The sequence below is a fragment of the Phyllobates terribilis genome, unplaced genomic scaffold (assembly GCF_046119375.1).
Source record: "Phyllobates terribilis strain yellow unplaced genomic scaffold, ASM4611937v1 Scaffold_11__3_contigs__length_659146591, whole genome shotgun sequence".
Taxonomy (NCBI): Eukaryota; Metazoa; Chordata; class Amphibia; order Anura; family Dendrobatidae; genus Phyllobates; species Phyllobates terribilis.
The window spans coordinates 415043113-415070393 of record NW_027362771.1 but is presented as its reverse complement, the minus strand read 5'-3'; the positions used below and the strand labels follow the sequence as shown (position 1 = coordinate 415070393).

The 27281-nt window shown below is 41.1% G+C and overlaps 1 protein-coding gene across 1 annotated transcript in view; it reads right to left on the bottom strand.

Moving 5' to 3' along the window:
* Nucleotides 1-27281, bottom strand: part of LOC141166433 (transient receptor potential cation channel subfamily M member 7-like) — a 101820-nt gene that overhangs the window by 23075 nt on the left and 51464 nt on the right. The window contains exons 15-22 of the mRNA XM_073653104.1: nucleotides 26118-26240; nucleotides 25235-25515; nucleotides 22994-23222; nucleotides 21650-21802; nucleotides 21083-21229; nucleotides 7589-7717; nucleotides 6365-6643; nucleotides 29-203 (exon numbers count right to left, since the gene is read on the bottom strand). Of these exons, the coding sequence (XP_073509205.1) occupies nucleotides 29-203; nucleotides 6365-6643; nucleotides 7589-7717; nucleotides 21083-21229; nucleotides 21650-21802; nucleotides 22994-23222; nucleotides 25235-25515; nucleotides 26118-26240 (1516 nt within the window). The remainder of the gene's footprint in view (nucleotides 1-28; nucleotides 204-6364; nucleotides 6644-7588; nucleotides 7718-21082; nucleotides 21230-21649; nucleotides 21803-22993; nucleotides 23223-25234; nucleotides 25516-26117; nucleotides 26241-27281) is intronic.

Below are 27281 nucleotides of genomic sequence, written 5' to 3'. Positions count from 1 at the left end.
AAATGCATCTGTGCAGTGCTTAACTTACCATCTATTTCATATGCAAACATTTCACCATATGTCATCCAGTATGGACGAAACACTACATCTTTAGCAAGGGACCAAGAAGGTTCTTCGTTAGGATAAAGGATCGCCTTTCTTGGCACACCGAAGGATACTACTACTATTCCCATCATAACTACAATGAAAAACATTCTTGACATCTAAAATGGAAAAAAAATAATTAAAAATAAATGATAAAGGAAAGTCCGGCAAAACACATTATTTATGAGTGACAATTAGTCTCTTTTTACATGGCAAATAAATTCTCCATAACAAACTCCAATCGACTTAGGAAGTTGATCGATGCTTCTTTAGTTAGATTTCAATGTTATTGTGATTTTTCACACAAATGGTATTTCAGACAATCACCCACCCAAAAATATAGTTCAGATTATTGTTGGCAGCACATCTTTTGATAAGAGAGGATATGCTACAAAGAAACATTTTTAATTTTTTATGTCATTGCAAAAGATAGAACTAGCAACAAACAAATTAGTTTTGAAAATCGTTCATACAAATGATTACTCGGGCGATTTCTTTAGTCTTCATATCAGTTGGGATCATCTCTTAATTATATTTGTTCTAAATAATCCCCTTCACTTTTTTCACAACGAGTTTACCTTAAAAGAGTTCTCAAGGAGTAGAAATAAATAACTAAAGGAAATATAATTATAAATGAACAGCAAAATATCTTTAGCAAATTACACTTGTTTTGGAAGTAATCACTGTATAATTAAAATGCCCACCGTCTTGTTACACTGAAAGAAACCTGTTCTAGCATGCAAAAAGGAATGATGCCTGTGAGTGTGTGCAGTAAGAAGCTCAGCACCCTCTCTTCATGTATAGCAGGTTGTACTGGAAATACCTGGGATGCTTAAGTAAGAAGAGACCACTCACACTGCTGTCCACCCGATCTGATCTCATACTGGAGATACCAGGGGTGTAAAGGTAAGAAGAGGCTGTTCACACTGCTGTCCACCTTCTCTCTTTCATCTTATACTGGAGATACCAGGAATGCTGAGGTAAGAAGAGGCTGCTCACAATGAGGTTCAACTTGTCTTTCTGATCTAATATAGGAGATACCAAGGGTCCTAAGGTGAAAAGAGGCAGCTCACACTGCTGTCCACCCTGTCTATCTGATCTAATGCTGGAGATAGAATGTTGAGATAAAAAGAGGCCATACACACTGCTATCCATATTGTCTTTCTGATCTAATACTGGAGATACCAGGGGTGCTGAGGTAAGAAGAGGCCGCTAACACACAGTCTACCTTGTCTTTCTAATCTAATACTGGAGATACTAGTGGTGCCGAGGTAAAATAAGGCTGCCTATACCTCTGTCCACCCCATCTGATCTAATACTGGAGATATTAGGAGTGCTGAGGTAAGTAGAGGCTGCTCACACTGCTGTCCACACTGTCTTTCTGATCTAATATTGGAGATACTAGGGGTACTGAGGTAAAAGGAGGCTGCTCACACTGCTGTCCACCCGCTCAGACCTAATACTGAAGATACCATGGTGCTGAGGTAAGAAAAGGTCGCTCACACTGAGGTCCACCCTGCCTCTCTGACCTAATACTGGAGATACTAAGGCACTGAGGTATAAAAAGGCTGCTCACACTGCTGTCCACTTTGTCTGTCTGAATGCTCGTAGCTGCTGTAACCTAGAGATAGCTTGACATTATATAGTAAAAGTTATCTGCATGACAGCAGGTAATCAAAATTACGACCATAAACTCTGTTCAACGTCTCAAACGACAATTCATATAGACAAAGATGACGTGCACGAACATATTCTATTCCAAAAGCTGTTAAATTTATTAGTACATATCAGTAAAAAAGACAAAATATTCATTAGAAAAGTAGCACAAATACATAAATAATGAGCCAAAACAAGGATGCCAGCGCTGACACACAACAAATAGATATATATAGCAGATGGAGAAGATATGTATATTTATATATATATATGTAACAAACCCCAACCCACCCATACAGTATAATCACAAAGCTGGAGCTATAAATGTAAAAGTGCACAGTGCACATCCAAACAGAGAATATAATGGAAATAGGTATAGGTATAAATATATAACTCACATATCCCCATCCCAACTATAAGCATGTATACCAAGGCGTTAAACTATCCAACTACCAATAGAAAAACACAAGGCTTCAAACTAAGCCCTAAGATGCATAAAGACCGCTCACAGAGGTCAGGTTAGTTAGACACCTAAGGTCCTATGCAATAACTAAGTGGGGGTAGAGCATTACTCACTTATTGTAGTGTTATGTCCAGGGCTGGCCCGAACGTATAGGCGAACTAGGCGGCCGCCTAGGGCGCCGGCCCTAAGGGGGCACCAGAGAAAAAATAGAAAAAATTATAAAAAATCTTTTCAAAAGGCAAAAAGTTTTAGGGATGGAAAGAAAAGTGTACATACATTTTTTTACCATAAATTTAAAAGAAAAACCGTTGAGCTTCAATTTACGCACAGAAAGGAGGCGCTAAACTACGGACGTGAGTCGTTTTCATTGTCTGCTGACAGGTGTTTGATCCCGCGCGTTTATTTTGCTCCTAAGTTTTCAAACGTTGGCAAAGCAAACAACCAAAAATGCACACACTACACTAAGGGGACGCCCGAGAGAAAAAAATACGTATACTTAAAAGGTAGGTGTACCATATGGCCTATTTATACGTAGTTTGGACTTTAGGTACTAGGTACTAGTTGGCGATTATATTGATAGATGTCATCAGCAGTCGATGCGGCTAGTGGGAGGAGTCTGTTTTGACACATTGGCGTAGACTGCCTGGACTGCCAGTCAGGCCAGCTAAGGCAAGGGAGATAGTATCTACGTTTTTTGCATATCGGCGCGCGCGATTATAATATTTTCGAGGTATGTCTCTACTGTTTGCATGCTTTATCATGTGAGCCATTGCTGTTATTTTGTATATTCATTAGATTCATTGTTCCATGAGGTTTCATGAATGCAAATAGAAAATAGGAGGTTTTTAGTAAATTTTTGGCCTAGGTTCTAAAGTGTTAGGCGCTGCGAGGTAGGTATATTGTTTTGATTTTCAAAAATATTGGAAACATTGGAAATTGTTAAAGAAATTTGTGGTTTTGTCTTAAAAGTAAAATCGTATTATATAATGTTCAGATAACAATTTTAATCGGCGCGTTAACTTTTAGGTAAATGCTGTGTGTTGTAACGAGTCATGGCTGATAAGAAGAAAAAACTTTCGGGGTTTCAGAACCGTAAAAGAAAAGCTGAGGCGGAGAAATCACTTTCAAAAATCAAAGGCTCATTTTTCAAATATCTACGCAATAGAAATGAAGACGCGGAATTCCAAACGTTGGAACAACAGGCTTCTGTTGCCTCGGAAATATCGAATGTGGAAATAGAATTTGTTTCTCATGCTGAAAATAGTGAACTACAACCATCAATATCTGGTGGTAGATCTGATCAAAGTACCAGTACTGACATGGTGGCTGGTACTACGCAAAGACTATTCGGACGATCCCGCTACGTGGACCGTAATCAATGATGACTTACGCCTAGATGTAGTAAAACTCGGCCCCACACAAGTTAAAGATTTTTATTTTCCTTTGGACACTAATCGTAGAAAATTTTCTTGTGTTCGCTATAAACGTCGTCTTGTCAATGGTGAAAGTCTTGAACGCAATTGGCTAACGTATTCTATTCAGAAAAATTCAGTTTTTTGTTTTTGCTGCACGTTGTTTCCAGACTCATCACTTCAACTAGGAATCATCAAACGCTCAGCCTTAGGTACTGATGGTGTAAATGACTGGAAAAACATATCTGCTATTTTAGCCAGCCACGAAAAAAGCAAAGATCACATGATTAGCTTTCAAAAATGGAAGGAACTCGAAAATAGACTTAAGATGAACAAGACCATTGGCGAAGAACACTTACGCAAAATTGAAGAGCAAGAAAAATACTGGCATCAAATTTTAGAAAGGTTGATAGCTCTAGTGAGGGTACTAGGTACGCAAAACTTAGCGTTCCGTGGATCAAATGATGCATTGTTTGCATCTAATAATGGGAACTTTTTGAAATTTGTGGAGTATTTGGCTATGTTCGATCCCGTCATGTGTGAGCACAATCGGAAAATCCGGGACAAAGAGATTCATGCACATTATTTGGGAAAAACAATACAGAATGAGATGATTCAACTGCTAAGTAATGGTATTCAGGAAAAGATTCTTGACGATGTCAAAACTGCGAAATACTTTTCTGTAGTGCTGGATTGTACTTCTGACGTGTCTCATGTTGAACAAATGACTATCATTGTTCGGTTCGTTTCCACATCAGAAGACAAAAGTTTGAAATTAAAGAGCACTTCTTGGGATTCATTCCTGTTTCTGATACAACTGGAGGTGGTTTGACAGCCACTGTCTTGAACAAATTTGAAGAACTGTCGCTCTCTGTGGACAACTTACGAGGGCAAGGCTACGACAATGGGAGCAACATGAAGGGAAAAAACATTGGACTACAAAGACGAATTTTGGACATAAACCCACGTGCATTCTTTGTGCCTTGCAGCTCCCATTCTCTAAACTTAGTCGTCAACGATGCCGCTAAATGTTGTTTCGGAGCGACAACTTTTTAGTTCAAAATCTCTACGTATTTTTCTCTTCGTCAACTCAGCGTTGGGAAGTAATCGTGCGTCATTTGCCATCTCTGACTCTAAAACCTCTAAGCGAAACAAGGTGGGAAAGTAGAATTGATGCTCTGGCCCACCTCCATTACCAATTGAGCGAAGTCCATGATGCCCTAATGGACATAGCAGAAAATATTAGTCTCACAGGAAGCTCTGGAAATGTCTCCCGGCTAGAAGCTCAAGGTCTTGCTAAACAAGTTGGAACCTTTTCTTTTGTTACATCAGTTCTAGTATGGTTCAACATTTTGTACGAAATCAATTTAACAAGTAAGTTACAAGAATTCGATTTAGCTGCTGCTTCTCAACACCTTGACAAAATAAAGAAATATCTGCAATCATTAAGAAGCGATGAAGAGTTTGAGAAGCTGTTAGTTGATGCGAGGGAAATCACAGAAGAGCTTGGCATACCAGCTAATTTTGAGTCAAGTTCTGCGCCAAAATGTTTAAAGAAAAAAAACAGACAGTTCTCTTATGAAGGGAAAGATGAGCCCATAAGAGATGAGAAACAGAGTTTCAAAATTAACTTTTACTTTGCGATCTTAGATACTGCTATAAATTCAGTTGATGAGCGGTTCACTCAGCTGAAAGAAATGGAATTGAAATTTGGATTTTTGTACCACATCCGTTCACTTGAGGGAAAACCAAGCAAATTTGTTCTGGATAAGTGTAAAGCTCTGGAAAAGTCTCTTACACACAACGAAGTAAAAGACATCGATGCCATAGAGCTATGTGGTGAACTGCAGGCAATGTCAAGACGTGTTCCAGAAGATTCATCACCAAAAGACGTTCTTGAACTTTTGCTTAAATCTGACTTGAAAGAAAGTGTCCCCAACCTGGTGGTGGCTCTAAGAATTCTTTTGACTCGGCCTGTGTCCGTGGCCTCAGGAGAGAGAAGCTTCTCAAAACTAAAGCTAATTAAAACATATTTAAGGGCAAATATGACGCAAGAGAGGTTGGTTGGGTTGGCAACAATTTCGATAGAATCTGAAGTTGCTAAACAAATTAATCTCGGTGACTTAGTGTCATCCTTTTCAAAAAAAAAGGCAAGGAAACAAAAATTTTAATTACCTATGGTCGTTTTTGTTTTGTGTTATTGATTACTTTGTATATATTTGTCCTATACAACTTCTCAGAAGATTAAAGAGTTAGGAGAGAGTTAATTGATCATTGTTGTTGTGGTTTATTTTGCTCCTAAATTTATATCCCAAGTTTTCATCTACTGCCAAGAATAGAGGGGCGCAACAAAATAGTTTCGCCTAGGGCGCTGTAATCTCTCGGGCCGGCCCTGGTTATGTCAGCGCAGGCATCCGCAACCCAGCAGCAGAGGATCTTCTTACTGCACATGTTCACATGGTCCTGTCCTTTCAACATAGGACAGGTTTCTGTAGTGTAACAAAACGGCGCCTATTTTAAATCTTAATGATTACCTCACGAGACAAAAGTATGATTTTCTAATTAAAAGTAACTAAAATTGTATTTATGACATTTATTTTAGTTTACTATTCTCTGAGAACTCATTTAATCCTATTTATTTAATTAATTACTTATACCTCCTCCCCAACTTCTTATGAGAGTTCAATGGATTTCATCAAATTTTAACTAAAAAGTAATGCAAACTTGAGATTACTACTCAAAATCTTACCATTTTTCCAATCATGAAAACATATGGTCCAGCGTCTTGATTTACATTTAATATGTCTAATAACTTTACGAACCAAAATATTGTGTTCAGACAGTATATTAATCTTCCAGCAACAAACACTAAGTCTTCAGTGGAGTCATTTGTGACATTTATGGAACCAAATCTCAAAGAAAACCCCACAAAGAAAGTCAATATTCCCAGGAATTCATTAACATTGAGGTAGCTACGAAGCCAAACTTTTAGCTTCTGAGTACTTTTTCCAGCTTCTGAAATAAAAATCTGGAACACAAAAAGTACAAGAATGTTTTTTGTGTGGGAAAAAAAGAAACATAATAAGTAAATTGTATTATATTACATTTAAGTGCATATAATGGAAGTTTATTTTCTAAATAGCATAGTATAGCTATTGAACAGATTTTGGAAAGATAAAACAACATTGCACTGTGCCAGGCAATGAGCGGTGTGGGAGAAATAGAACCAGTAATTCTTTAACACCAGATTTCTGGTGTAAAGCTCCACAGTGTCATGGCTTCCCTTTATAACTTTGACTAAATTATCACAGTGGTGTAGAATGGGAATCTGTTCAGGTGTCTTTGATGTTTGTGTTACTTTTAGACCAATAATAATACTGCATGTAAAGGTATGGAACTTTTAAAGGAATCAGTGACAGAAGGTCTTAATACAATGACAATATAATATAAGCATATTGAAATGACAGTATTGAGCCTGACCACCATACTTATGAGGCCACACCACATAAACTTACCACTGTGAATAAGTGTGTACCTTATTCATAAACAGTGTGTGTCCTACGAAAATATGAAATATAAATAGTACAAATTCCAGACCATCATTCTTAGTTTATTATGTCAAAAGGAACTTGTGCCCTGTTATCAAATAGAGAGACTCATCTTGCAATTTACAAAATACGGAGGCCATTGAGTTCATAATTCTCATTAAAACATAATATTTTATTAAGTAATATATTAAAAACATTACATACTCAATTACAAAAAAATAGAAATATATATGAAACTATACAGTATAAATACCCAGTAAATGGGCTGGAGGAATCGACTTGACAACAGGGAGTATATTAGTAGCAATGTTTTACAGCAAGTTAAAGGGCAGCATACAAGGTAACGCAGTAGTATTAAAAAGTTCCATATGCACCACCTAATGGGCCATATGTGTGGGGAACTAAAGATCCCAGCGCGTACTCACCTCCCGTGCTCTTTCCACAGAAGTGGTGATTATAAATGAGAACACAATCCATTCTTGCACAGAAGGCATACTTTCCATTTTAACCAGGACCACATAGCTGTACAGCATTAAAAATGCCAGGTATGTCAGCTAAAAGAAAAAGAAGCAAAACCCAAAAAGTTATCATTGAATAGTATATGAAATGTATTGTATAGGTGTTCCCTGTAACAAACTTTAATAAGCCATACCTACACTATCAGCATTTTCTTGCCCGAACCCAATGTTTGTGATTGAAACAAGGCTTTTGCGGATTATACAATTTTTGTGAAGTGTTGGATTTACAGTTTTTTTTTTAAATTTGATGAGTGAGAGAGTCAGATGGGTAGTGAGTTTCAAATGCAGACGCAAGGGAAAAATCTTGGGAAAATCAGATGAGGAGATCTTGGGAAGATGGAGGGGAGATCTTGGAAGGATTAGACAAGCAGACAATGATTTTTTGGAACTTACCGTAAAATCACTTTTCCGTCGTCTTCATTGGGGGACACAGAAATCATGGGCGAAGTCTGCTGTCACCCGGAGACTGTCGCTAATAATACACCTTAAAAAAAGTTGAATCCTCCCCAGTAGACTACACCTAGTCTATTGGCAACAACCTACTCGGCAAAAAAGCAGTATAAAAAGCAACAGACCAAAAGGAAAGAACAACCACCCAAAGAGAAAAACAACATACAGAAAATATGCACTTGAACGGGTAAACAAGGGAGGATGCACTTTCTCCCAATGAAGACTACGAGAGTGGGGCGTCTTAAAGCAGTCCCTGGGATGGGCAATAGCAATAATAATAACAATAATAATGTTACCTCAGAAAGAATATTCATCACTCAGCCAACCACCCAAGCAACTGCTGCTTGCAAAACCTTCCTACCAAGACTTGTGTCTACTGATGCAAAGGTATGTACTCTGTAAAACCTAGAAAAAGTATGGACTGATGAGGAAATAGCCACCCTACAGAATTGCAGAACAGATGCCTGGTGACATATGGCCCAGGAGACTCCAACAGATTGGGTAGTGTGAGCTGAAACCCTTAATGTAGGTGCTCTGGCCTTAACCTGATATGCGTCCAGAATGTCAAATCCTGCAAGCAATGGTAGTGGCAGGCCTCTGCGAAGGCCTTCCGGAATGACAAATAAGGCATCGAAACGTCTAAATGGGACTGTGACATATGAGTAGCATCGCACAGCTTGGACCATGTCAAGATTCTGCCAAGCTCTCCAGAACGATGAGGGAGCTAAGGAAAGAAGCAGGGAAGGACAATGTCCTCATTAAGGTGGAATGCAGAAACCACCTTAGGAAGAAAAGAAGATCTAAGTAAAGAATAAGGAATGGAGAGTAACAGGAGAGGGCCGCCAGCTTTGAAACCCGCTTGATGGAGGTTATTGCTATAAGGAATTCCTTAACCTACAATCCCAAACAGTTATTCAACACTTTTAACTCCCTCCTCCGCCCACCACTGCCCATTCTGACCCCCCTCATCTCTGCTGAGGACTTTGCCACACAATTCAAAAATAAGATCTATCAAACATGGCAAGTCTTTATTGTTCAACCACCACAACCCCATATTGCTGCTCCCATTTGCTTCCAAACTCCTTGAGCAGCATGTTCACACTGAACTTTGCCCTCACCTTTCATCTAACTCGCTCTTCAACAACCTACAATCTGGTTTACGTCCCCATCCTTCCACTGAAACTGCCCTGACCAAAATTACTAACGACCTACTTACTGCCAAAGCTAAAAGACAGTTCGCTATACTCCTCCTTCTAGACCTGTCCTCTGCCTTCGACACGGTTGACCACTGCCTCCTACTACAGATCCTCTCTTTCTTTGGCGTCAAAGACCTTGCCCTATCCTGGATCTCCTCATACCTTTCCAACCGCACATCTAGCGTCTCCCACTCCCACACTTCCTCCTCATCCCACTCTCTCTCTGTTGGAGTCCGTCAAGGCTCTGTCCTAGGACCCCTACTCTTCTCCATCTATACCCTTGGCCTGGGACAAATCATAAAGTCCCATGGCTTCCAGTATCACCTATAAGCTGATGACACTCAGATCTACCTCTCTGGCCCAGACATCACCTCTCTGCTGTCCTGCATCCTAGCGTGTCTATCAGCCATATCCTCCTTTTTCTCCTCTCGCTTCCTCAAGCTCAATGTGGACAAATCTGAACTCATCATCTTTCCTCAATCTCACATATCTTCCCTACCTGATCTATCTATCACAATAAACGGCATAACGCTTTCCCTTGTACCTGACATCCGCTGCCTCGGTGTAACTATTGACTCTGCCCTGTCCTTCAAACCACACATTAAAGCTCTTTCCACCTCCTGTCACCTTCAACTCAAAAATATTTCCAGAATCCATCCTTTCCTCAGCCCTCAATCTACTAAAATGTTTGTGCATGCCCTCATCATCTCCCGCCTCGACTACTGGAATATTCTCCTCTGTGGCATCCCAGCGAACACTCTTGCACCTCTCCAGTCTGTTCTTAACGCTGCTGTCCAACTAATTCATCTCTCTCCTTGCTACTCCTCCACTTCTCTCTGCAAATCTCTTCACTGGCTCTCAATTCCCCAGCATATTCAGTTCAAACGAATAATACTGACCTACAAAGCCATCCATAACCTTTCTCCTCCATATATCTCTGAATGAATATCCCAATATATCTTCCCTCACATAATCTCCTGTCCTCCCAAGACCTCCTTCTCTCCTCCACACTTATTCATTCCTCTCCTCTCCCAATTGCCTCCAAGACTTCTCCCGAATATCCCCCATCCTCTGGAATTCTGTGCCCCAACACATCCGATTATCAGCCACATTTGGATCCTTCAGAGGGAACTTGAAAACCTACCTCTTCAAGATACCTTACAGCCTGTCATGACCACGCTGCCTCCTTACCACCAGAGCTTCCGCCTCATCAACATCGGAGCTGCTGCAACCCCCTCAACCTACTGTCTCCTTCCCCATCATCCTGTATAATTTAAGCCTGAAAGGGCAGAGCCCTCTTCCCTCTGTACCTGTCTATCATTGTTAGTTTGCTTACTGTAAGTGATACCTATATTTTGTATGTAACCCCTTCTCATGTTCAGCACCATGAAATCAATGGTGCTATATAAATAAATAATAAGAAGAAGTAATGCCACCTTACAGGAGAGACAGAATGGTGAGAAATTCCTGATTGGCTCAAAGGCAGCGACTGAAGAGTGTTCAAAAGAAGATTTAGATCCCAAGGATTCAAGAGGGGCGCGTACAGCGACTTTCAGTTGGTCACCCCTTGAAGAAAAGTCTTGACCTGAAGCTTGGAAGCCAGATCTCTCTGGGATAGGACAGGAAATGTAGAAACCTGGCCTTTGAGGGAACTAAAAGCCAATCCCACCTCCAGCTCTGACTGCAAAAAGGAGAAAAGAGGGAGAAAGACATAGGAGTAAAGTCGTTGGACTCACACCTGCAAAAATAGGCCTTCTGAATATAATGATAGATAATAATATAATAATAATTTTTATTTTTATAGCGCCAACGTATTCCGCAGCACTTTACAATATACATAACAAAGAGTTTTTTTGTGCCCTGATCATAGCTTGGATAACTGGATCAGAAAGGCCTGATGCATTCAGCACTGCTATTCAATAGCCATGCTGTTAAATTGAGCCATCGAGGATTCTGATGGAAGAGAGGGGATCCTCAGAAAGTACATCTGGACAGTCCAGGAAACTCAATGAGAGGAAGTTGACCACTTTCACGCACCAAAACTTTCAAGGCCAGTCTTGAGCGGTGAAGATGGCAGAAACCCCCTCTATCTTGATCTTCTTGAATAGCCTGGGTAGGAGGGGCAGTGGTGGAAACCCATAAGGCAGGGATAAATGTGGCTAAGAGATTTCCAAAGTGTGGATACAATTGCCAGAGGGTCCTGAGACTCGGCCACTAACCTTGGAACAAAAAACAAATCTGGCTGATGACTTCCAGATGAAGCAACCAGTCTCCTGTGGATAGCCCCTCGTAACTTATAAAGTCCAGTGCCCAATTGTGGATCACTGAAACCTACTGCACTCTGGTCTCTGCCCAATCCAAATCTCTACCAAGACTAATAAACTTAGAGTTCCTCATGAATGGATGATGTATGCCAATGTTGTGGCATTGTCTGACTGGATCCGAACTTGAAAAAAAGTGCTGCCAAGATGAGACAGGTCCTCCAGCTTCTTCCAACAATCTTGAATGGAGAACTTTCTGAGAACTATTCCCCAGCTAAGGAGGCTTGCATCCATTTCCAGAATCTTCCACTGAATGAATCAGAAGGAGTGGCCCTGATACAACAGAGGTGAAGTTCAGCACCAACCGAGAGACTGGCGGAAAAGAAAAGGTAGATAGACCAGCAGATCCAAGGAGAGGACAGTTCTGTACCAGCAAAAAAGAAGGGCACTATGCAAGCGTCTAGAATGAAGATAAGCAAATGGAAATGCCTCAAAGGCTGGCACCATTTTGCCCAGGATGCTCGTGCAGAAGCATAGGAAGTTTCTCAATGGCAATCTCAGGGAATGGATGCTGGACTGAAAAGCTGATCTCTGATCTTCTGGGAGAAATACCCTCGCCTGAGCTGTTTCAAACAAAATCCCATGAAAACATTGACATTGTGCCAAGATCAGAGAGGACTTCGACCTGTTGAGAATCCACCTGAAACCTGTAGACTCTATAGGTTCTCCGAGTAGGAAGGAAACTTGATAAGAATCTCATCCATGTAGGGAATAATCACGACCCCATAGGTTTGAAGTAAAGCCATAACTGGGGCCTCCAAAGGGAAGAGCCAGAAATTGAAAAAGAACCTGGTTTACCACAAAGTAGAGAAATCTCTGGTGAGTGTGATAGATAGAAACGTTGAAGTGGGCATCCCGAATATCCACTGAAGACAGATATTCCCAGGAAGCTTATGACAGAGCGAAGAGACTCCATCTTGAAATGATGCAGTCGGATCACACTGTTAAGTAACTTTAGGTCTAGAATGAGCCAATCTAAGTCGTACTTCTTCGTTATGACGAATAGATTAGAACAGAAACCCCTAAAGCATTCCCAATTCAGAACTGGAACAATGACTCCTGACTGGAGATGAGAGTCCTAAGAGAATGAGTCCTGAAGAAACGGTCATTTGGGAGATTAGTGAATGCTATCCTTTAACCAGAGGAAATGACTACACTGACCCAGATGTCATCGACTGTGGAAAGCCATGCGTCCTAGAAGAGAAGGAAACAGCAGCCTACTGGAAAGGAGTACACAGGAGGGGAGGATAATGCATCATGCTGTGGACATTCTATTGCTTCTAGAACTAGAGACCTTGTCTCCTGGACCCCATGGTTGCCAAGAATAGGCTGGCTTGAAAGGTTGTCTCTTCCTTTCTGGGGAGCCGGGGGTCTATCCTGTCGGTTAGGGCCACCGACTGACAAGAACTGACAAAAAAGATGGAATGGATGAGTCTGATGTTTACGAAATCAGTGGCTGGGCCTGAACTGAGGGAGTAGAGTGCTCCTGCAAGAACCATGAAAAGGAAGGCCTGTAAGGCATTTATAAGATGCAAGGTCTGATTTTCAAGTTTTGAGCCATAGAATACAGAGAATATCCACAACATTGGTCATGGCTTGGGCTGAGCAGCTGGCTGCGTCCAAGGAAACTGAGTAATGATTCTTGACAACATGAATGATCTGGTTGGCCATGACTGCAAACTTATCTTTTAGGGTTCCTGAAAAATGCCTTTCTAGAGGAATTTGGCCCAGGCTTGGAAATCCAAGTGGTGGAAAAGCTGGGCACAGGGCAGAGCCTATTTCCTCAAAGGCAGACCTGGTCATGGACTCAATACGTATATCCATAGTGTCCTTCAAGCCACTATTTATGCAAGATGAAGGGTGGTGGTTCTTGATAAACAAATATAGTGGGGTGTCCACTACAGGGTGGACCAAGTCACCACCAACTCCGCAGGGAAGAGGGTACAATATTTCCATGCTTTTCTGACTCTGGAAGTATCTGTCTAGATCAGGGGTGCACAACTCCACTCCTCAAGGGCCACCAACAGTGCATGTTTTCAGGATTTACTTCATATTGCATAGGTGATGAAATCATCACCTATGCAGGTGATTAAATTAACACCTTGAGCAATGCTAAGGAAATCATGAAAACATGCATTGTTGGTGGCCCTTAAGTACTGGAGCTGTGCATCCTTGGTCTAGATGTTCCTATTCTTTATCAAGCACCCCAACAAAATTCTCGTTGTAGAAACACCTAGCCATACTTCTTCCCCTTCTAAAGAACCGTGACACTATGTAGGGAGATGGATCCGCTTCAGTGATCTTTAAGGAATGAGTCACAGGCTGAACAAGACTATCAATCATTTCTCTTATTTTCTCCACTTGGTGGGAGTTCAAATCCAAGTCTGAGTTGGACCTAGGCTCTGTTCTCTGTGACGACAGAGCCTGAGGGGAGGTGGAACAAGACTGAGAATCCAAGAAAATGGAGACTGAGACCTGGAAGATGAACTGATCCAAAGTCGCTTAGATCGCTCCTGCGACATACCATGTTGATGCAGAGAAGCTGGGTCTGATTTACTCTGGGCAGTGGTCAGATAGTAGAGACTAAGGGCACACATTCCAAAACTGTAACCAAAGACTAGGACACCTTGGTTAATTCAGCCACTGAATGCGATAAAGCAACAGCCCATGTTTAGGGGAGCAAAGGCAGACTCTAAACATGGCCAGAGGTGCGCTCCTGAGTGGACATTGGAAAAGTAGGAGGATTAATTGAAGGAAACTTGCGCTTACAAGAGGTGCAGACATAATGGGTAACTTGCTAGAACCCTCCTGTTTGTTTTTTCTATCCTGGGTTTTGCGGTCACGTGACCATCTGCCTTTATATTCCAGCTCCGCCCTTCTGGCTGTGCTGGACTTCAGTGTTGTTTGACTGTCTCTCTAGCCTGGTGCTTAGGTGCCTTTCTCTGTCTAGTTCGCTTGTTCCTCTGGGACCTCTAGTACTTTTTGTCAGTTTGTCTTTTTGTGTTCTGCAACAACTTCTGTTTAGGAGGTGTCCCATTTTGACCCAGTCCTTAGTTCTTTTAGGGACCCCTCCCTTAATTGTATAGGTCTTCGTTCAGATTAGCCGAGGACTAAGGCGGGTCTGTTCACTAGGAATAGGCAGCCCGCTACATCGTAGGGATTCAGCTTAGCCTTACTGTAGGGACAGCTTTCCCTATCTTTCCTTAGTACATGTTGCAGATCATAACAGTAAGTCCAGCCCAAAAAAACTAAAAGGAAAGAAATTCGGGGATCAATATGGTTTCCGTCCAGGATTTGGCTCAACGCTTGCAGGGATTGTCTCTGGAGGTGCCGAGCTCCAGCAAAACGTGAGTAGCTGCTCTGGAGCGCATTTTGTCGAACCCAAGGTAAGACTGCCTGATGTTTTTTATGGTAAACAGCAAGATTTTTTTTCCTTTAAAAATGCTTGTTTGTTATATTTTCGTTTGAGACCAAGATCCTCTGGGAATGAATCACAGCGCATTGGTTTTATTATGTCACTTTTGCGCAATGAACCACAGGGGTGGGCCTTTTCTCTCCAACCTAATAATCAGTGTTTGGGGTCTGTTGAAGAATTTTTTTCTGCTATGGGGCTATTATATGACGATCCTGATAGAATCTCATCTGCTGAATCAGAACTTAGACGTTTGAATCAGGGGTCAGATGATGTTGAAAATTATTGCACACACTTCAGGAGATGGGCTTCAGAAGTTAAGTGGAATGATGCTGCTCTGAGATGTTTATTTCTTGCTGGTCTGAGTGAAAGGGTTAAGGATTTGCTAATTGCATTCCCTGCACCTGAGACTCTGCAGGATGCTATGCAGTTAGCTGTTCGGGTGGACAGGAGACTGAGGTCCAGGGTGAATGATGTAAAAACTCCTGTAACATCAGGTCCTAGTTCCCAGAAAATCTGGTCTGACAGCGGAGAACCAATGGAGGTTGGGGTGATGTCACTCCGCTCTCAGGAAAGAGACCGGAGATTCGCCGAGGGTTTGTGTCTTTATTGTGGTAAAGCTGACCATTTGATTAAGTATTGTGAGCGTCGTTTAAGTAAAGAAAAAAAAAAGGTCAGTTACGCCCGTATAGCTTGTTTATTCTCTGCAGGAGTATTTCTTCCTGGGAGTACTACTCTGCAGGGAGATTTGATTGAATTTCAGGTATTTGTGGATTGTGGTTCAACACTTAATGTGATTGATAAAGGGTTTTTGGAAAACCATAAATTGAAATCCAAACCTTTGTCATCACCTATTTCTGTGGTTGCAATTGATAACACTCCCTTGAAATGTATTACTCATAAGACTGCTGCATTTCCCCTCACTATCAATGGAGTTCACCAAGAAATTTTGGACTTGGTTGTTTTGGATAATTTACCCTCTCCAGTTGTTCTAGGATTGCCTTGGTTAAAACTGCACAATCCTTTATTGGACTGGTCTACTAATGTGATTAAGTCTTGGAGTCCAAAGTGCTATGATAAATGTTGTAATGGTCGCATTGCGGCTGTGGAAAAAGGGGAATTACTGGTACCTATTCAAGATTTTTGGAGGGTTTTTTCGGAGGAGGAGTCGCAAGTTTTACCTCCTCATAGGGATTATGATTGCGCCATTGAGTTTGTTCCGGGTGCTACTCTTCCCAAAAGTCGCTTGTTTAATCTGACTATCCCTGAAAGAAAGGCCTTGGAGGAGTACATACAGCCTGGCTGCTAGTCACATTAGATCTTCTAAGTCGCCTGTGGCAATTGGATTCTTCTTTGTTAAAAAAAAGGACGGCGGTTTACGTCCATGTCTGGATTTTTGTGAAATTAATAAGATTACCGTACGCAATTCCTACCCATTGCCGTTAATTCCTGACTTGTTTAACCAGTTAGTGGGAGCCAAGTGGTTCTCCAAAATTGATCTCCGGGGGCATACAATTTGTTACGAGTGAAGGAGGGTGATGAATGGAAAACTGCTTTTAACACTCCGGTAGGTCATTTTGAGAATCTGGTGATGCCTTTTGGTCTTACCAATTCACCTGCATTTTTTCAGAACCTTATTAATGACATCCTGAGACCTTTGATTGGTAAGAATGTGGTTGTGTATTTGGATGACATTTTTATTTATTCACCAGATCTTGAGTCCCATTGGCAGAGTGTACGTGAAGTTTTGCAGTTATTGAGTGATAATTCACTCTTTGCTAAGCTGGAGAAATGTGAGTTCGCTGTGCAGAAAATTTGTTTTTTGGGCTACATTGTCTCCAGCGAGGGATTTCAGATGGACCCTGTGAAGGTTCAGGCTGTGCAGGAAGGGCCTAGGCCTATTGGTTTGAAATCTATACAGAGATTTTTGGGTTTTGCCAATTATTACAGGAAATTCATTAAGAATTTTTCTGTAATTGTTAAACCTATAACCGATCTCACCAGGAAAGGTGTGAATACGGCCCAGTGGACTACTGAGGCCATTGAAGCGTTTGAGTATCTCAAAGAGAGGTTCAGTTCTGCCCCTATCCTTATGCAGCCTGATGAGACCAAGCCTTTTTTGGTCGAGGTCGATGTTTCATCGGTGGGGGTCGGAGCAGTTTTGTCTCAGGAGAACAAGGGTGGAGTACATCCTTGTGCCTTCTTTTCTAAAAAAATTTTGGAAACTGAACTGAATTTTGATGTTGGAAATCGGGAGTTGCTGGCTATTAAACTTGCGTTTGAACATTGGCGTCATTTTTTGGAAGGCGCTAGATTTCCTATTCAGGTTTTCACAGATCATAAGAATTTGATCTATCTGGATGCTGCCAAGCGCTTGAATGCCCGTCAAGCTAGGTGGGCACCCTTTTTTTCCAGGTTTCATTTTTCTGTTACCTATATCCCTGGTACTATGAATGTTAAAGCCGATGCTTTATCTCGCAGCTTCTCTCCTACGGTCGGTGCCGAGGAGGAGGAGAGCATTATACAGAAAGGAGTTGTGGTGGCGGCTTTGGACTCCGTTTTGGAGAATGGGATTCTGAAAGCTCAAGATGATGCTCCATCTAACACTCCCCATGGGAGGTTGTTCGTGCCTAGAGCCTTTAGGAGAGATTTGTTTGTTGAGTGTCATGAGTCTTGGTTGGCAGGTCATCCAGCAATTTCGGAAACTAAGAGACTTATCAGTCGCAGTTTTGGTGACCTGGATGGCAGAAGGAAGTCATCAAGTGGGTGCGTCAGTGTACAGTGTGTGCTAGGTCAAAGGCTTCACATACTCCTTCTGCGGGGTTGCTTTGCCCTCTGGAGATTCCTAGTGCGCCTTGGACGCATCTCACAATGGATTTTATTACTGATCTTCCTGTGTCCGAGGGTTTTATTGTCATCTGGGTGGTCGTGGACCGTTTTAGTAAGATGTGTCATTTGGTTCCATTTATTAAGTTGCCCTGCACCAAGACACTCGCTAAGGCGTTTGTTAAGGAGATTGTCAAGCTCCATGGCGTTCCCACGGATATTGTTTCTGATAGAGGACCTCAGTTTGTGGCTCGCTTTTGGCGTGCTTTTTGTGACAGGTTGGGAGTCCATTTGTCATTTTCGTCTGGTTATCATCCTTAGTCTAATGGACAGACTGAAAGAAAGAACCAGGATGTTGAACAGTTTTTGCGTTCTTTTGTGGCAGACAATCAAGAGGTGTGGTCTGATTTTCTGCCTCTCGCAGAATTTGCTCTTAACAATCATACATCCTCCTCTGCTGGGTATTCTCCTTTTATTTGTTGTACTGGGATACATCCGTCTTTTGGTTCGTTCTCCAAATTAGGGTCGGCGGTGCCGGAGGAGGAGAATTTTTCCGGTGATTTGGAGAGAGTTTGGACTAATGTACGTTGCAATCTTCAAGAGGCTAACAAGAAGTCCAAGAAGTATCTTGACAGGAAACGTAAAGAGGTTTTGTTTACTGTGGGTGACATGGTTTGGTTGTCCTCGAAGAACCTGCGGTTGAGGATTCCCTCTACAAAACTGGGTCCTAAGTTTGTGGGTCCATTTAAAGTGCTTCAGGTTGTTAACCCGTCTGCTGTTAGGTTGGATGTCCCTACTTCCTGGAAGATTAATCCTGTGTTTCATGTTTCCTTGTTGAAAAAGGTTGACGTATCTGATAGGGACGCCACTGTCACAGTTCCTCCTGTGGTGGAAGACGGCGAATATGAAATTTCTCGTATCTTGAATTCTAGATGGCATAGAGGAAGATTACAGTATCTTGTCTCCTGGAAGGGTTTCGGTCCCGAAGACAACTCCTGGGTAAGGACAGATGATGTCTCTGCCGCTAGGCTTGTTAAAGCTTTCCACAGGAGGTTTCCGGATAGGCCTGGGCCTGGAGGATCCGGAGGATCCTCATAAAAGAGGGGGTACTGTTAGAACCCTCTTGTTTGTTTTTTCTATCCTGGGTTTTGCGGTCACGTGACCATCTGCCTTTATATTCCAGCTCCGCCCTTCTGGCTGTGCTGGACTTCAGTGTTGTTTGACTGTCTCTCTAGCCTGGTGCTTCGGTGCCTTTTTCTGTCTAGTTCGCTTGGTCCTCTGGGACCTCTAGTACTTTTTGTCAGTTTGTCTTTTTGTGCTCAGCAACAACTTCTGTTTAGGAGGTGTCCCATTTTTGTCCCAGTCCTTAGTTCTTTTAGGGACCCCTCCCTTAATTCTATAGGTCTTCGTTCAGACTAGCCAAAGACTAAGGCGGGTCTGTTCACTAGGAACAGGCAGCCCGCTACATAGTAGGGATCCAGCTTAGCCTTACTGTAGGGACAGCTTTCCCCTCTCTTTTCTTAGTACATGTTGCAGATCATAACATAACTAAGCTGGCTTGCGTGATTTTCTTGGGGCTCAGACATGATGAGAGACACAGAAAGCAAAAAAATAAGGAAGATAGAAGTGATAGCTGGTGCCAGGAAAGAGGGAGAGAGCTGTTGGGGCACTGCTAGTGTTAATTCCCTGACCGACAGCCTACCTGGTCCTGAAGAGTGACTTCCCTCAGCTAAGGGCAAGTGTGTTGAGGCCAGGTGAGCAGAGGCAGATTAATGACTGAGAACAGGCCAGATGGTGCTGGTGAATAAGTCATATGCTGAATGAAGTTAGTCCAAGCAGTGATTGAGAAGCGGCCGACAGCAAGGTGCATCCAGAAGGAAGCAGGTGTCCCTGGAAGTGTGGCCTGATAGCGGCGTTGTGCAGACAGTGAGATAAGGGAAGAGGGGTCATTGTAAAATTCCCTGTGCATACCCTCCAAAGGAAGACTCTGGGAAGATGGCAGCACCCTTGTAAAAAGGAAACAGAACAGGGGGAGCCCACCATGTTGATTGGTTGGTGAAGGATGGAGATGTGACCTGGTGAGAGACAGCAAGACTAAATTAGCATCCTAGACACGCCAAAGATCCAGGGGCACTTCGGGTTGCACAGGAAAGACCAGAAAGAAAATTGTGCTCCCCCCAAACCGTGAAGTCGGAGGGAATCCCAGACGGCTGGAGGTAATTCCCAGAAGACACAAGGAAGAGCGCAAAAGAAGGAGAGAACTAAAGAAAGTGATAAGTCCTGCCACTAGGCTGCCGAGGGAATGCCATGAGCCTGTGACGAAGATTTTGCAGGAGCGACTGCAGGGAAAGCCAGCACAATGCAGGGCCCCAGTAAGGCACATACTTAACTGTCCTGAACAGGCTTGATTCTGTGATCCTGGAAGTCCCAGCTCCATCTTCTGTTCCATGCAATGCTCCACACTCTGGGGGTGAGCAGGAGTCAAAAGGCAAAAGGACTGTCCTTCATGGGTATCTGATCATTTACAGTGTTGATGTACTATGGTCCGGCTTCCTGACAAGAGAGGATACAGACTAACCACTATAGGCTGTACTCTATGTCACTTAGTGGGGTGAAACAAAGTGGCCACCCTGCTCTCTTAACCAATTTAAAGGGGAAAAGAGAGAGAGGTTAGTTCCTAACCTGACAAGTCATAGGCAGAAGCAGGTCTGAAACTCACTCCCCTGTCTACCTTGTATGTGACACTAAGCTAAAATGAGTAGCTTTGTTTTTATGTTGAATTATTAGTGTCAGCCTCCAGATAGCGCCAGACTTAACCCATGGTTTCTGTGTCCGCCAATGAAGCACACAAGAATAAAGTTTTTTAATGAGGACTAGATATAACATGCTGGAAGGTTTTCAGTTGATTACATTAGAGATGCACAATATGGAGAGAACAGGTTGTGGACTGCCTTGTATGTCACTGTCAGCTAAGGTGATAGAACAAGAAGTGGGTTAGGGAGGAAACCACAGAGTAGTATGTAGCAATAACCCAACAGGATTTTATGAGGACATGTACAATTATTTTGGTTTACTTAACAATGGTGAAGAGTGGATTTTACAAATATTTATTACAAGTAGAAGGAATTCTCTACCACAGTATATGATATAAAAGGACAAAAATTATATATGATGCTGAAAGAAAAAGTGGGTTTACCGTGTTAAACCAGAACTTCACAATTGGTGCGTGGTAAAATGCAAAATATTTCTGTGCCAGTGGAAGATGGTGAGTTTTTCCTTTTCTTCTCAAGTCAGGAACATATTCTCCAAATCGATCATACAATTGGGCTTCTTTTTGAATAGCCTAAAATATACATTTTACTGTCTGAACTAGTATTTCTATAGATTTACATAAAGGTACTATAGTATCAAGAGTTTATAGTGACCATCCTAATTACGGTACATTTTATCCGACATAGTGAAAATTTACATTTTTATTTTGAAAAATTAAATTTAACTTTAAAATAATAATAATACTTCTATTATTTTTATGTTAGTGCCAAGTTACATTGGGATAAAAATTCAATTGACAAGCATCCATAGCATGTTATTCAGAAGAATAAGTAGTGATATAACTATTCACGATATCATTCTGCATCCCAAGCCAAACTAACAGCCTATCAGAGGGACATGCTTTTTGGTTTGTATATGTTTCATAAATAATGCATAAAAAAGTCGCTGCTACCATTTTTTGACAGAGTGGCTGCTCAGTAATTAGCTTTACCTCAACACCTCCTTCTACAGAGAACTTCACATCTGGACTTTCATTTACAATCATCTCATGAGCATCCTGGGACACAGGAATATGGGACATTTGTGCTCTTGTTTTGTATTCCAACAGTGGTATTACTGGCGGAAGCAAAATGCCAATAATCACCTAGAAAAAATTATGTAAATATGGTCAATAAATTAATCCTTTCAGGACTAACCTATGTTGGGCCCTCAGGACAAAGATTTTTTTTTTTTTTACAATCACATTCAAAGACCCATAACAATTATATTTTCCTTTGACATGAAGGCTTGTTTTTTTTTCTTTGTGGGATAAAATGTATTTATTCATGGCACCGTTTTGGGAACCATATAACTTATCAACCAACTTTTATGGACTCTTTATGGGAAGGCATAGAAAAAAACATTGATTCTGCCATTGTTTTTTTACATTTCATAGGAAATCATACTTTGTGGTGGCTGTGGAGACACCATACATTGTGGGGATTTCATACTGTCTGAAAAGCTATAGGGAATTCATGCTGTGGGAGTATCATGCTGTGTGAGGGTCTGTGGGGGGATCATACTGTGTGAGAAACTGTGGGGGAATCGTTATATGTGTGGGATGGTGACTGGGGGCATCATACTGTTTGATTGGATACTGTGGGGGCATCATACTGTGGGAGAGAGTTACTGCAGGGGCATCATACTGAGTGTAGGACAGTAGGGGCATCATACTGTGTGTGACACACTGTGATGGCATCAGAGTGAGTAAGATGGTCACTGTGCAAGCATCATACAGTGTGGGGGTCACTGGTGGTCTCATAATGTGTGATTTGGAACTCTGGAGATATTCTACTTTATGGGGGGCACTGTAGGGGAATCATACTTACAGTGTATAATCATGTGTTGAGGCTATGGGTGCATTATACTTAGTTGGAGGCATTGTGGGAACCTCATATTGTGTTGAGACGAGCACTGTAGGGTCATCATACTGTACGTGAGGTGGTACTATGGGGGGAATTCACTGTGTATAATACTGGGTGAGGATGCATTTTTGAAGGAATTATACTTTATGGGGGCCATGAGAGTGTTATCTTAGTGGGTGAAAACACCAAGGGGCTTCAACAGAGGCACAACTACTCTGTACGTGCTGCAATACGTATACTTCTCCTTGTTTGGAGGTATGTGCTTCTGTGACCCCGCCAAATAATTATTTATATGTCCATTCACATGAACACCCACTGTTCATGAGTACCTTGGTGTAAACAGATGGATTGTAAACATGATTTTTTAATATGTCCTCATAAATCGCTGCTTTCGTATAGTTAAAACCCCTGAACAAAACCATAATAGTTACCTTACACCAATACTTTTTCCTTAGATTCAGTCTTCCCATCCACATATCTGTCAGCAGTTTCTGAGTGCACGTATGGGAAACAAACGTACGAAGATTTCCAGAAACAGCGAGTTTAAGGCAGGTTAAATTACTCCAGTTGCTCAGCTGATAAGTTAGAAGCTTCATTGTCATTATTTCATTCTGTTTGTAGGTTTTATCCAAGAGTTCTACTGCAAGGTTCCCAAATTCTCTAAATGAAGGACAAAGAGAAAATATAAAAAATACATATGTCTATATATTAGAAAGATACATACAGAAACATACTATGCAGTGAAACATCACCGAGAAGACCAAACAAAGTGTAATTAAAATGTGTTCTCCTTAAGACTATCTTCTCGAAGAAGATATTCAGTATACATAGTATATAATGGTGTTTAAAGGTATCACAGGATTTCAGGCCTTGGTAAAGAGGTGGTGTTCCCAAAAAGCTGGCCATTTGTACAGGTTTTATGTTGTCATGGTGTGTGTATATATAAGGTATATGTGTATACAGTGGTGGCCAAAAGTATTGGCACCCCTGCAATTCTGTCAGATAATACTCAGTTTCTTCCTGAAAATGATTGCAATCACAAATTCTTTGGTATTATTATCTTCATTTAATTTGTCTTCAATGAAAAAACACAAAAAGAATTGTCCTAAAGCCAAATTGGATACAATTCCACACCAAACCTAAAAAAGGAGGTGGACAAAAGTATTGGCACTGTTTGAAAAATCATGTGATGCTTCTCTAATTTGTGTAATTAACAGCACCTGTAACTTACCTGTGGCACCTAACAGGTGTTGGCAATAACTAAATCACACTTGCAGCTAGTTAACATGGATTAAAGTTGATTCAACCTCTGTCCTGTGTCCTTGTGTGTACCACATTGAGCATGGAGAAAAGAAAGAAGACCAAAGAACTGTCTGAGGACTTGAGAAACCAAATTGTGAGGAAGCATGAGCAATCTCAAGGCTACAAGTCCATCTCCAAAGACCTGAATGTTCCTGTGTCTTCCGTGCGCAGTGTCATCAAGAAGTTTAAAGCCTATGGCACTGTGGCTAACCTCCCTAGATGCGGACGGAAAAGAAAAATTGACGAGAGATTTCAACGCAAGATTGTGCGGATGGTGGATAAAGAACCTCGACTAACATCCAAACAAGTTCAAGCTGCCCTGCAGTCTGAGGGTACAACAGTGTCAACCCGTACTATCCGTCGGCGTCTGAATGAAAAGGGACTGTATGGTAGGATACCCAGGAAGACCCCACTTCTTACCCCGAGACATAAAAAAGCCAGGCTGGAGGTTGCCAAAACTTACCTGAGAAAGCCTAAAATGTTTTGGAAGAATGTTCTCTGGTCAGATGAGACAAAAGTAGAGCTTTTTTGGCAAAAAGCATCAACATAGAGTGTACAGGAAAAAAAAGAGGCATTCAAAGAAAAGAACACGGTCCCTACAGTCAAACATGACGGAGGTTCCCTGATGTTTTGGGGTTGCTTTGCTGCCTCTGGCACTGGACTGCTTGACCATGTGCATGGCCTTATGAAGTCTGAAGACTACCAACAAATTTTGCAGCATAATGTAGGGCCCAGTGTGAGAAAGGTGGGTCTCCCTCAGAGGTCATAGGTCTTCCAGCAGGACAATGACCCAAAGCATACTTCCAAATGCACTATAAAATGGTTTTAGAGAAAGCACTGGAGACTTCTAAGGTGGCCAGCAATGAGTCCAGACCTGAATCCCATAGAACACCTGTGGAGAGATCTCAAAATGGCAGTTTGGAGAAGGCACCCTTCAAATATCAGGGACCTGGAGCAGTTTGCCAAAGAAGAATGGTCTACAATTCCAGCAGAGCATTGTAAGAAACTCATTGATGGTTACCGGAAGCGGTTGTTCGCAGTTATTTTGGCTAAAGGTTGTGCAACCAAGTATTAGGCTGAGGGTGCCAATACTTTTGTCTGGCCCATTTTTGGAGTTTTGTGTGAAATGATCAATGATTAGATTTTTGCCTCATTCTATTTTGTGTTTTTTCCTTGCAAGCAAATTAAATGAAGATAATAATACCAAAGAATTTGTGATTGCAATCATTTTCAGGAAGAAACTGAGTATTATCTGACAGAATTGCAGGGGTGCCAATACTTTTGGCCACCACTGTATATGTTAATATTTAGTAATGGTTTATTTTACAATAGTCAAAGACATAAAATGACTATAAAATATTTGTAGTTACGTGGAGTAGGCTTTTAATTTTTCAGGTGTGTCATCAAAGATATCCCACTGTCGAGCCTCATGGGACATAGCTTTGTAAAGACATCTTGCAACCAATGCCTTGGCCATGGATTCTTCACCACGTTGCCAGAAGAAGAGCGCCATCTTTTGTCTCTTCATTAACACTGCCCAGATCAGAAGATCATTAAATGGATAATGGAAAGGTCTCTCGTTATCATTCCCAGCCCCAAGAGTTCCAGCTTTACATGACATTTGCAGATTCTCTTTTTCACGTGCACCATCCTATAAATAAGTAATCAGGAATATTAGTTATATGTAGGGGATATCTGCATTTAGAGACATTGGCCCCGATTCATGTTTGGATGTTCATATACTCTTTGCCTAGTTTTGGAGATTTTTCACCTGTTTTTATTTTGTGCCTAATTCTTTTAATGTGTGCTGTTTTTAAACTATTTTATGAATTTGCCTGTTTGTCTGCTTTGACTGAGTTTGGCGTTTTCAGATGTTTTTGGCTGATGAATCAATAACACCTTTTTAAAAAGTTGGAAAATTTGTCTCAAATGTACCCTAATCTCCTCTTGTAGTGAATTTAAGTATTCTAGCTATTTTGTTGCAAATCTTGCATGATTTTGTGAATTATTACACTAAAGAGTTGCAAAAAAACGTTAAAGACAAAAATAAAGACCATTTTTATTTTGCATAAAATTCACAAACCATATGCACCATTCTGAAGAATTTGGCACAAATAACACTACAAAACAATAAAGAAGGGTAACAAAAAAAATCATCCAAATGATGAATCAAGGCCATTGTCTAAGTTTGAGCCATCATAATTCATTAGTTGTCTGTGCTAGATATCATTGTTCCGCAATACTTTTGGGTACCTTTGCTTTATAGGGCTGAGCTGTTTGAAGAAAGTGTTTATGCCTTGTTTTTTCTGTTCTTTGTGTTCTGTCCAAACTTTCTTTGCTTTGAGAGGCACCTACTGACTTCTTTTGCATACAGTTCTGAAAAATAAATTTGAATAATAAAAAGTTATATGGCCAAAATACAAATATCTTAGTATCTGCCTTAAAATAATAAAGCCTTATATTATCCCCAGAATCAAAGAAATCACTTTTTTTAACATCCTTTCTGAAATATCTTTTTGTTATCAATTTCTTTATTTGTTCTGATTGTATGTTTTTATGCATCTTTGGGGAAGCAGAAACTGCAGTCGCCCCTGGGCCTGTGTGGGCCCGTATGCCCCTCTGTTTTGTGTGTGTTAGGTGTTTTATCTGTTATTCCTATTACCAATTTTTTTTAACTCATGTACTGGGCACAGATAAAAATGAAAGTACCCTTAGAAAATATTGAATATACTTTAACCATAGAAACATGATAAATAAGGTATGTCCTGAAATTTGAATCACAGGTGATTACAAACTTCTAATCAGACAGTTTACCTATTTTAATTTTGAAAAGTAGTCACTGTTCTGTTTTGTATCATGGTTGGTGTTGAGCGATACCTTCCGATATCAGGAAATATCGTATCGGATTGGATCGGACCGATACCCAAAAAGTATCGGATATCGCCGATTCCGATACCGGAAACCAATGCAAGTCAATGGGACACAAATATCGGAATGAAAATAAACCCTTTCTTTCCTTGTAGGTTAATTCTACATGAAGTAAAACAACTAAGAATAATGTAGAATGTATTAAGCGAAAAGCCGGCAATTCATCAGCGGCATACACCGGTACCCGACAATTTACAACAGAAAGAATAGAGCTTCACACATAGAAACATGTCAGTCACATATATATGAAGTACAGCGACAGTGTTGCTTACTGTACTTGTCATTTAGTGTAAAGGATTTATTTAAAAAAATAATTGTGTTTTCATGCACTGTCTCTTTAAAAAAGCCGGCCGGCAATTCAGCAGCGGTACCCGACAATTTATAACAGACAGAATAGAGCTTCACACATAGATTAGATAGACAGAAACATGTCAGTCACATATATATGAAGTACAGTGACAGTGTTGATTACTGTACTTGTCATTTAGT